General features: G+C 44.4%; 1 protein-coding gene across 5 annotated transcripts in view; it reads left to right on the forward strand.

Moving 5' to 3' along the window:
• sox6 (SRY-box transcription factor 6) overlaps nt 1-12,500 on the forward strand; it is a gene marked incomplete at its 5' end in the record, with an annotated part of 121,393 nt that overhangs the window by 20,997 nt on the left and 87,896 nt on the right. For all 5 annotated transcript variants that reach the window (XM_083651252.1, XM_083651250.1, XM_083651249.1 and 2 more), the window contains one exon: nt 9,460-9,549. In XM_083651252.1, the coding sequence (XP_083507378.1) occupies nt 9,460-9,549 (90 nt within the window). The remainder of the gene's footprint in view (nt 1-9,459; nt 9,550-12,500) is intronic.

The following is a 12,500-nucleotide window of genomic DNA, read 5'->3' on the forward strand; positions in this document are numbered from 1 at the left end:
TCACATTTATGTGCATTGTCTGGACGCATATCCAAGTGTTCTCAATGTCATTTGTGCTGAGGTACGGCCGGGCGCTCTGCGAGCGAGCGGCCGCAATGAATTGATCATTGCTCAGTGCTCACTTTAATAATTCAGGGCTGATTGCCACAGAGTGCCGCAGTAAAATGGATCGGGAGAGGTCACATGCTGCACAGGCTCAGGAGGTGACGCCTCTCGGGGACGCTTCATTCATATATGCTTGATAGACACGTGTCCTATTTAGAGAGGTCAGGGTGCTGTGTGTGTGTATACGGCTTCTTCAGAATGGCCCGGGTCAACACTGTAGGATTAGCACCTTGCTCAGATACAGGCAAGGCAGGGGGGAGAAGCTCCTGCTGGCCACATAGGCCATCAAGTCTCACTCTTTGCCTGAATATAGTATACATCAGGGATACTCAACTTGCTTTGCCCGGGGGCCACTTTCGTGAAATGATAGAAGGCCAGGGGCCAGTTAATAAACAAACAATATACACTTTTCTGTAGCGGATTGTAGGTTTTTGGGGTGTCAGCCGGAGTTTAGTCTGACAATGTTGTGCACACCGGATAGTTAGTTAGGTTAAGTACATACATAAGTGCCTGGGTAGCGAGCAGACGGCGGTATTTTACAATTTAGCAGCTAAATCATAGATTATTGAAAGATATTCCATATTCCAGACTGAAATGCTATAAGTATTGGGCAGGAGTATTGGCCAGAATGACATGAACATTTGAACACGGGTATCTTGCATGTTGCGTTCAGGTGCACTGTAAAAAAAAAAAAAAAAAAAAAAAAAATTGCAATTCCATCGCGGGCCACACAGGGGGCGCCCGCGGCCCGCATGTGGCCCGCGGCCCGCCAGTTGAGTATCACTGGTATACATCATATAGTTCCAGGCATAATGTTCCCTATACATCATATAGTTCCAGGCATAATTCTCCCTGAATATAGTATACATCATATAGTTCCAGGCATAATGTTCCCTGAATATAGTATACATCATAATATAGATACAGGCATATCTTTCCTATACTTGAACCCCTATTTAATGCGTCCAGGTAGCCTTGTGGCTTCCAGGTCTTTCTTTGTCTATAAAGAGAAGGACAACATCATCTAATTGCAAAGGTCCATGGCTAATATGATAAATACAGGATACACAGGATTATATTTGTGGGGAGCAGCCAGGAAATGTTCAGTCAAACATCAAACAAACGGAACAGACGGAAAAACACATGCACACAAATTGAATTGAATTTTGTTTGCATGGTGCAAACAATTACTTCACCATCTCTGTCTCTTTTTGGTCCCAACTTTGCACAACGAATGTGCTCAGGATGGTCACGGACGACCTTTTACTTTACGACAAATGCTTACAACACTGACATATGATTTACAATTACATACTTATTTATGATTTTAAACAATTACTTTATTATGTAAAGTGACTGTTGCCATATGGCAGCAACACCATGCGAGAGAGGGTTAACTGCTGTGTTCTGCGAGGGCTGGTGCAAAACCAGCTCATAACCTCACTCAATCTTCTGCAAATGAAAAGACACTTGGTCATCGCTGGCAAACCTTCTATTGACCCTTGACCTCGTCCAGAGACTATAGCAACTGACCACTCCCACTTCATGCAAGCAGGCGCACGCAGACAGGCAGGGAAAGGAGGTCAGTAGGGTAGAGGGAAGGAAGGCGGGAAGGAAAGAAGGAAGAATCAGAGCAAGAGGAAATCTGTCCTCTGTCACACCCTCTCAGATGAACGGAGATCTCACCCAGGTTACTTCCTATTTATAGCAACTGTTTACAAGGCCAAGCGGCTCATATAGGAGAGTCTAACAGGTGTCTAACAGAGAGCTTCACCAAGTGGAATAATGAGTAGTATTAGGTGTCAATTAAAGCGAGCACTGCCACGAGGTGCAGGTGTGCTGCACAATGAGATGTCTCAAGGAGCTGGACCTCTTCATCCATGCATGCCGGCACGAGCAATTACATATTAAAAAAGCCGAAATGATTTAACTGCACCAAAAAAGTCCTCTGGAAATGATAGAGGTTATTAAAACTGTTGACAAGGAGGGAAAGGTAATTGCCTGAAAACGAGCGACAACGTAACTGTTGTGCTCAGAATGTTGTGTTCCCCCTCTGTTCCCCCCCCCCCCCCCACCCCCCACCCAGCTCTCTCTTCAGTGTTTGCATTGTGCCGCATCACCCGGGTGTGTAACCTATTGCGTTCCGATTGCTCCCTTGCAATTAGTGCCCTTTCTGTCCTCACTTCAATAAGGCCATAATTATGCAGACTTCAGGAGTATTTGCAGCATCCCAACAGCTGTTGTCTCAGGGACTACCGGCTGAATGACAAAACAGCTCTTCTCTCTGCGTTGCACTTCCCTGCCTGTGCCTCTTGTAATAATGATGTTTTATTTGGTGTGATGATGGGGTCTTGTTTTTACTGTCTCTGTGATTAAGATATTCAAAGGACTCCTTGGGAGTGTGTCACACACAGTCATCTCCTCTTTTTCTTTTTCTTTTTTATCAATCTCGACTTTTGATTTGTTTTCCATGCAGAGCAGCAGCATGGATGGGAAATTAGACGTATCATTGTCTGACTGAGATTCTGTCAGTTTTGTCCCTGAGAGATAGACATTTTATCCCTGAATTAAAGAGAGATACTGCATACCACTGAATAGGAGAATTCAATTAAACGGAAGAGCTTTTTGAGCTGTTGATGACATTCAATTCCATTTAAATTTCAGATTTTTTTTTTAATAACTTGGACAAATACTTTTTACATGCCGACTCGCGGGGTGAGCTATAAATATAATGAAGTCATTAAAACGCTCCCAACTAATTTCTTATAGAGGAGTGATCACTGACTTGTTTAGGACCATATATGCCAAGTCAAAATACTGTAATGAAAAGTGATTTATGCCGTTTTCAAATCAAGGGAAAATAGATATTCCACAATCCGTTGCTTACGGTACCTACTACCTTTTAGTTGGCAGGCTCGACAGACTGTCTATAGACTGTCAGTGTCTATAGGCTGCACCAAGCAACAGCAAACCAGCAAATGTATGAATTTCTTTCCTGAACGTATCCTGCTCAAGTCTACAGTGTAGAATACTGAAGTATGGGTGTTGAAATAAATCATGCTTAAACACATTAGTTAGGACTTGTCTAAAGTTGAGACAAATAGACAAATAGAGAGCAGTTATCGTCATTTAAACATCTTCCATCATCATACATTTCAATAGATTTATGTCCTCCTATTTGTCTTGAAAGCTCTTGAAATTGCTAAAACGATAAAATGACAATTCTCAGTTGTGAATTCAACGTTAACTCAGCTACTTATTCGTTTTTATTGTCTGTATTTGCCTTAGTGCAGCTTTTGTTTTTCAAAATGTTTTTTTCTTTCTCACAGTGTTTATCCTTGGGGGTGAGTTGCCCCGCCACACACACATGCGCGCGCGCGCACGCACGCACGCGCACACACACACACACACACACACACACACACACACACACACACACACACACACACACACACACACACACACACACACACACACACACACACAGACACCAATATGTGCTATGAAAAGTGCTATATAAATGCAATCAATTATTATTCAACAATATAGTTTTAATTATTTGGTTACTAATCATTACTAATACAGTATTATGGAATAAATGCAAACATGCACAATGTTGGATAACTCATTCAGGCCTATATTTATTCCAGTATGTGAAGCTTATTTTTAGGATTTAATAAAAATTAAATGAAAGAAAATCATACTACCAACTTTTTATTCCCCTCAATTTAACTGTGACCAAATGATTTACACAGAAAATAATATGTATTTATTTATTGATTTACTTTCAGAATAAGAGATTGTGGCTTCATTTTACTTTCATTTGACATACAATCTTGTTATTGTAATAATACTGATGTCTTTTTCTGATTCCCAATTTTACTGTCATGTTTTGTTATAGTTGACTGTAATTAAGCTAACTAATTCTAAAGAGTGTGCTCCTCCAACACAGGAATAATTCAAGCTAAAAGCTTACTTAGAGACTACAAACCCCATCTCCTCCGTCCCCGGGCCCCTCGCAGCCAACAGCATCGGTTCCCCGTTCGCTTCATTTTATAAGGCCTCCGCTTTCTGAGGAGGAAATTATTTATACGGGCCAGTGTCAGTTGATCATTGATTTGGTAATTACACGTTTCCCCTTGAGGCTGGGACGACTGATATACAAGGCCGATGGTAAAGGGGAGGTCTTTAGTCTGTTAGCCGTGACTTATGACTACTTTGACTCTCCGAGATAGCCCTCTTTTCTCTGCCAATGGCTTTTCAACACAACAAACACTCAAACACAAGTATCATCTTTCTCCAGGGAGAACAGCGCAGCACGCTGAGACCCACAAGGCGGTGGCAGACAGTTGAAACAATTTCATCGCAGACAACACAGAGTGTAACAAAACACTAACGCCTGATTTCTGTTTTGAAACACGATGCGTTTTGTTGCGTCAAACACATTTGATAGATTAAACTGGATTAGCTTAAATAAGCGAAGATCGCCTTTTTGCCCAAGCAGGGTCAGCTCTGGTGATCAATTAAACATACACTGAACTTCAGATCTCGATGCCAATCTAGAGAGCCATTTGAAAATTAGATAAATGTATCATGAATCTTTTAAAATCTCCCCTTTTTAACGGCCAATTCAATTCCAAAGTGGCCAGATTTGATTTGTTTGTCAATGTATTCGTGTTTGCCTCTTCTTCTGTGTTTCTCTCAGTGATTTGAGCTTATCTACGGCTTGCGAGGATCGCTTGACTGAACCCCTCTGTTTGGCAGCAGTAAAAGCACAAATCCCGAAACAAATTTCCTCTCGCTTTGCCCCACAAGCACAACAGGCAGTTATAGCCAACTAGCACTCAATTTAATAAAAGTTTTACAATATGGGCAATAAAACGTTAATTCATCTTATGAGTTGTTGCTTCGAAAATGCCAGGGAGGGAAAGACAAGACGACACGAGTGAAAATGCGGGGGCCAAATTGAGACAGACAGACAAGACTGACAGAGATCACACGTCTCTATTTTCCTTTAAGAGAGGCTGCAGTCTGCCGGTGTCAGGAAAGACTGTCAGCGGAAACCTGCCTCTTAGTTCCACTATTGTGGTTTGTGCTGAACATGATATTCTGGCAGCAATGACTGCCAGCGGCTGAAAGCAGTGTTTATATCACACATCAAGCTCGAAACATTCCCCCTCGTTCAGATTTACGACGATCATTAGCTTTGTTTTTAATACAGTGAAAAAGAACTGTAGCCTAATCTCGCCAATTCATCTCCACTGGAGGTGTTTCAATCCCCTGCGACCTGCTCACCCACATCAATAAGACCATAGAAACACCTGCACAGACACGCTCTGTACCAGGCAGATGACAGCGCTGATAGCAAGATGAACATATTGAAGTTGGCAGTATCAAAATCACTGGTGACTGTCCACTTTCTTCTGAGTGCCACTTGGACACAACACTTGAGGAACTTTGGGAAAGGATTCAGGGCATTTTTCCAGCTATACAGTACCGGCCCAAGAGAGAGAGACAATGAGGCCCAGACAGCTTAGGGGTCCAGAAAGCAGTCCCCCCCTCTCAATGGGAAACACGTCGTCTTGACTTGGACACATTCTGCAGTAGTTCTGCCTTGTATGTTTTGCTATCTGTGCTAGCTGCAGAGTGCACAGGGCCTGTTCTTGTATGTTTTGCTATCTGTGCTAGCTGCAGAGGGGAAGGGGTCCGTGCCAGGCGTGGGTCCATAGGGGCCATTGGAATCGCTGGGGCTGGAGGAAGTTGGTCCGGGTCCAGTGGGGCGATCTGGGCTTGGTGACAAGCCAAGCTGTCTACTGCGGGGACGCTGGGAAAATGTAAATAAGAGCCTGATAAGGGCTATTGTTTTCATTCCATTCTCATCCCGGCTGAATGGCCTGCTCCCCAGCCACAGAGCATTTTATCTCGAGGGGGGGGGAGGGAAAGACAGAGAGGAGAGGGGGTGGGGGGGTGGAGGAGATTTAAGAGCCCCCATAGGAACATAAAAATAAACTCACTGGACTCTTCTCCCCTCTTGTTTAAACTAATTCCCCTAGTATGTAATGTCCTACTTTAACTGGAGGAGAGCAACAAACTCGTCTTGAAAATTCCAGAATTTTGACTTCATACTGTTTTTAATCATTCATAATTTAATAACTCGCCTTCCCCCCCTGTAAAACATACCAACATGAGATATCCAGCAAAGTGTGGCCTCTTTCATTTGAAATAATTCGTCTTTGGTGAACACGGTGTGGCTCAATTTCGAACATTCTCCGTGTCATAATCTGACAGTAATTATTATTTTTGATATTAACCAGTGTTTCCATTGGCATACAGTATACAATGTCTCCAGAGAAGACGGACAGGAATTTCAGAAACTGAAATAGCATTCCGACTATCAATCTAAATTCTTCTGAAAAATAGGCTGCAGAAGGGCGCTTTGAAACAAGCCAGACATCTGACTCATTGACTGTTTTCCTCCCCGGCGCGCCTGCGCAGAACGACACCGCTTTTCACCAAATCCATTTTGGGGCTTGCCTGTTTTGTCCGTGCCGCTAGAACATTGAAAGGTGTTTGAGAGTTATTTTATAGACTAATCCAGGTCATTATTCACCTCTCCCAGGTGGAGGGCCGGGGAGGACAGCGGTGCATTCCAGCTGTAGTCTCTCCTGTTGGCAGGTCGTGTCTGGCCCACGAGAGGGGATGGAGAAGTGAGGGAGCGGCAACACTCCTGGGAGGAGGGAGGTGCAAGGGAGGGGGAGGCCTGGAGTAGAATGGAAGCTGGCACCACATTATCTCCAACAGTTGGTGCATTCCTTAATGATCAAGTGCTGGAGGAGCATCTGTGATGAAAGTGTGTGTGTGTGTGTGTGTGTGTGTGTGTGTGTGTGTGTGTGTGTGTGTGTGTGTGTGTGTGTGTGTGTGTGTGTGTGTGTGTGTGTGTGTGTGTGTGTGTGTGTGTGTGTGTGTGCGTGTGTGTGTGTGTGTGTGTGTGTACACGTGTGTGCGTGTGTGAGAGAGAGAGAGCATATGTGTGCATATTGACATATGTTCACTGTGTTTGTTTAGTTCATTTTCACATCAGTAAAAGTAAGCTTTTTCTTCTGTGCTTAAGGGAGAGGATGTCAGGCACTGTTGTTGATCCGTCTGTCTCGGGATTATTTTCTGAAGGGAGTGTGTTGTTCCAGGGGAGGAAGCGCTCGCACCCCAGGGGGAGGTGAGGTGAAGGGAAGAAGAGCCGGGCTCTGTTACTCCCCCTGTCTAAAGAGCTGTGATCTTTGTGCCAGGCAGGGAGTTAAAACACACACGCACGCACGCACGTGCACACACACACATGCACGCAACCACCCACCCACACACGCACGCACACGCACACACACACACACACACACACACACACCCACCCACCCACGAGCACACACACACACACACACACTCTCAGGGTCAAGGGGACAAACCGTGAGTTGGGAATTGGAAAGTCAATAAAGCAGAAGTAATGTTATAATGACCCTGAGCTGGAGATGTCCTGTCGACCCCCACCGCAGCGGAGGAAGTGGACAATCAAACAAAATGGCCACTCTGCTTGATCTCTCTGAAAGCCGTCCTTAAACAGGGGCGCAAGACTCCACCACGACCCCCCCCCCCCATTCCTCCCAGTTCCTCTGAAGTCAACGTGTTTGTCAGAGGGAGCCAGTGGTGTTTGCTTTGAGGAAGTGGAGGCCAAGAGATGTTACAGGGGATAAAAGGAAGCTACGCCGCTTGTATACATTCTGAACTGTGTAAATCTCCTGTGTGTTTGATGTCAGCCATAATAATGGCAGAACAGGAACCATTGACAGTATAGCATGTGACAGATGGGAGCATTTTAGACTGCGCGCACATGACGATACATCAACCTGAGGAGAAACCATTTCCCTGAAATCATCCACAACACTAATGTGCTTATGAATTGTGGCCTTTTGTTGCCAGCGCTGTGTTCACAAATGAGCCATTGTCAGACAAGTGGTGGGGTCATTCCTTATGGTGCCACAGGGCTTTCTGCTAATGGCGAGTGTGTCTGCTTTGGTTTTCCCCTTTTTCCCCCATTATAGACGGAACAAATAGAGTTGTATAAATAACATCATCCTCAGGCACTGTGTCAAACCTGACGACAAGTTCCTTATGAGGAAGTAGCACATTTCTAGATCAGTGGTTCTCAACGTGGGGTCCGGGTACCACCAGAGGTCCTTGACCTTGAGGGGCTTCCAGGGGGTCCCCAGCTAATTGATGAATTGTTAATTTAATTTACAAGATGTTAACACAATTAGAGAATGTAGAAGAGTGACTATTTTGATCATATTTTCTTTTATCTCTCTATCTACAATACAGTTAGTCATGGGATTCTGGGCAAACTCATATCTGACAATATTCTTAGATTTGGGTCCGAGACAAAATCTCAACAAATTGGGGTCCATGGCTCTAATGTGGACTAAATTAGGGGTCATTGATATGAAAACGGTTGAGAATCACTAACGAGAGATCAGCACAGTTCCTGTAGAGTCACCTCATAGTAGACGGAATAGCTTCTTAAACATGACTGTCATTTGAACTACAGCCCTGCAGACTGCTGCTGCTGTCTTGGTGTGGTTAGGATTGGGTGAGGAGACACTGGCTCAAGGTGGAGGTTTGCTGTGAGGAGACACTGGCTCAAGGTGGAGGGGTGGAGGTTTGCCAGAGCTGCTGGAGACAGTGGCTCAAGGTGGAGGGGTGGAGGTTTACTGTGAGGAGACACTGGCTCAAGGTGGAGGGGTGGAGGTATGCCGGGGCTGCTGGTGTTTGATGGGAACCGGCTGACCCCAGCCCAGCACGGGGATGGTGGAGGCCCGGGTCAGTCGGCCCAGTGTGTTCTTTATCAGCCACCCCGGCGACAGCATGGCAGATTACAGCCATTCCTCCTCTGATTCATTGTCTGCTGGACAAATGTTAATTGTTTTCATCATTGGCAGCTATGTGAACGCTCGGACGTACCCAGTCTGACTCCTTACCTCCCCCTTAATGTCTGTCTCTGCCCTTATGCTATCCCCACAATGTCTGCCTCCCTCCTCACCCCCTGCCTCACCCCTCCCTCAACCCATCTTTCACTTGTCATGCGCTGAGTCGTTCCCTTTACGGTTACGCTAACATTACGGACAACTGAAAAAGTACCTCTCTTTTACACTTGCATTTTTTTACATACACTCTCTTTCTTACTTTCTTTAAGAATATAAGTGAATAGATTTAGAGATGAAATATTGGAGAAGCTATAATATGATCGTCGAAATCACAGTGAACTCAAAACAGAGGCCCGTTGAATTTATTCCCCTTGTCCTTGATTTTCAGAGTCCTCATGTATGGAGACACTTCTGTCTAAAGATTGGAAGGAGAAGATGGAGAGGCTCAACACCAGCGAACTTCTGGGGGAAGTAAAAGGTAGGGACGCCATGGCAGCACCAACCCAGAGAGCTTTACCTCGCAACACAGCCTTGAGTCATGTTAACAAGTCAGACATACATACTGTAATCTACCATGTCTGATCTCATATACTGTAATCTACTGTATGTCTGATCTCACATACTGTAATCTACCATGTCTGATCTCACATACTATAATCTACCATGTCTGATCTCACATACTATAATCTACCATGTCTGATCTCACATACTATAATCTACCATGTCTGATCTCACATACTATAATCTACCATGTCTGATCTCGCATACTGTGATCTACCATGTCTGATCTCGCATACTGTGATCTACCATGTCTGATCTCACATACTATAATCTACCATGTCTGATCTCACATACTATAATCTACCATGTCTGATCTCACATACTGTAATCTACCATATGTCTGATCTCACATACTGTAATCTACCATATGTCTGATCTCACATACTGTAATCTACCATATGTCTGATCTCACATACTGTAATCTACCGTATCTCTGATCTCACATACTGTAATCTACCATATGTCTGATCTCACATACTGTAATCTACCATATGTCTGATCTCACATACTGTAATCTACCATATGTCTGATCTCACATACTATAATCTACCATATGTCTGATCTCACATACTGTAATCTACCGTATCTCTGATCTCACATACTGTAATCTACCATATGTCTGATCTCACATACTGTAATCTACCATATGTCTGATCTCACATACTGTAATCTACCGTATCTCTGATCTCACATACTGTAATCTACCATATGTCTGATCTCACATACTATAATCTACCATATGTCTGATCTCACATACTGTAATCTACCATATGTCTGATCTCACATACTATAATCTACCATGTCTGATCTCACATACTATAATCTACCATATGTCTGATCTCACATACTGTAATCTACCATATGTCTGATCTCACATACTGTAATCTACCATGTCTGATCTCACATACTGTAATCTACCGTATGTCTGATCTCACAAACGGCCTTGTAGTCTGAAATAAAACAAAGGCCTTTGGCTGCCCTCCTCCATTCATTTCTCTCCTCCTTATCTTCTCGCTGGAATGCCCCGGTCGGTCCAAAGCGCTGTCTTCCAAATTCCAGCCCATTTAAACCCATTCTGTGGTGTTCTGCGCTCGTCAGTGGTTTGCTGTCCCCTTCACACGACCTGAGACGAGCCACGCTGGCTCTGACTGGCGTCTCGGTGACGGCTGAACACAGCGTGAGAGTCAAAGTGTGCTTGATGTAAACACAGCATGGGGAGAGGGAGGCGGCGAGGAGAGGAGGAGAGGGTGCGGAGATGCACCGAGTCTTCTCATTCGACGAGGCCCACGGCCCCGAGTGGAATGTCTCGAGGGCTGACGGTGAACGCCCTGCGCGGCGTATCGAGGGCGAAGCACTCCCCCAAAATCTGTGTTTACGACAGGGGGAAGGTGGGCCTATGATGGGCTGGGCTGCTGCCTCAGTCCTTAGCACTGACTGTTACTGAGAGCGCCAGTGTTTATACAGCGCGGGACAGCACAATACCAGCTGGCTGATAACACCAGGCTGTCACCGACTCCTGCGCTCTCTCCCATGCTCATTCTCTATTTACTCTTTTTTGCATCTCTGTTACCGTCAAACCAATGTATTTCTCAATGTAACAGGTTCAATGCGATTCGCCTTATCGTTGTTTTCTTACGCCATGAAGACTATTTGCACGCCTATGAAGAGAGCTCATTCCGCTGGCGCGCTGGTAATTTTGGATCGTGTACTTAAACGTCTCCCTTTACTACATGCGGTTTGACATACATGAATAATATTGGTCTTTGGTTTTAATTATTGAATTACACTTTCACCATGTGCGAACGAGGAAAGAGAAAAAAAATCCCTAGAATGTTCTAATAAGTATATTCATTGGCAATAACCTTAATGAACCGAAGGATAAATCAGAGCTGGGTAAACTAGTATATGCCACTGTAGATCAAAGTGCAGTGAATAAAATGTTTAAAATGATTTAGCCTTTTGAAAGGCTGGTCTATTAAATTACAGGGCATTTCTTCTGTTTGATGAATGGGAACGTTAAGGTTACTTGGTGGTCTGTAAACAGGTAGGGGAGTCTGATAATGCACACTATGGCATCTTGTCTGTTGATGTGCACGGAGAGACAGTCTATACATCACAGTTCCCCAATATAAATGCTTCTCCTATCACGCTGGCAGCTTAGATTTTTAATTAGCATGCCATTTCATATGACTGTAGTGTAGACATTTCAAAGGGGTTGCTTTGTGCTCCCCCTTACAAATGTCTCTCTCTGTGCGTTTGATGTCTGCCGGATGTAAATACGGCCAATTAAATAGAAGCGCAGGGTTGGGAGACGCACAAGGTCCGCCTAATTAAAACACAAACAAAGGTAGCAAGCAGAAAACAGCGTATGATTCAGATCTAAAGTGTTGTGATGATGAATCACAGGTTCCATTAATTGTTGGGGTTAAAATCAGTACAAAGGGCAAACGTGGCCTGTAGGTTGAAATGAATGAAGGATAAACGCTGACATGCAGATAAAGGAGACCTACTGGAGGAACGGCCTTGCACATTCTATACTCATCATCGCTCGCTGAATGCACAGCCAATTATATTGTGTACCTTTGTAGGCTACCTCGTGACATTGTTCCATCGAAAAACAACAGCGGGGGGGGGGGGGGGGGGGGGACGACTCTTGGTTACCTTAAACCAGGCATGTTCAAAGTCCAGCCCGGGGGCCAAATGCGGCACACAGTATTGGTTAATCAAGCAAGTTCAATTATCATTTTTTCCATTCACCTAATGTTGACAGCACTATCATACAGTTTGTAGACAAGCACCAAGTAGGAACAACACAGGCAGAACTCATGTTTTCAGATGGTAAACAAAATCCTTAGAGTACAATTTTAT

This window comes from Poromitra crassiceps (genome assembly GCF_964638095.1).
Source record: "Poromitra crassiceps genome assembly, chromosome: 14".
NCBI classification, from domain to species: domain Eukaryota; kingdom Metazoa; phylum Chordata; class Actinopteri; order Beryciformes; family Melamphaidae; genus Poromitra; species Poromitra crassiceps.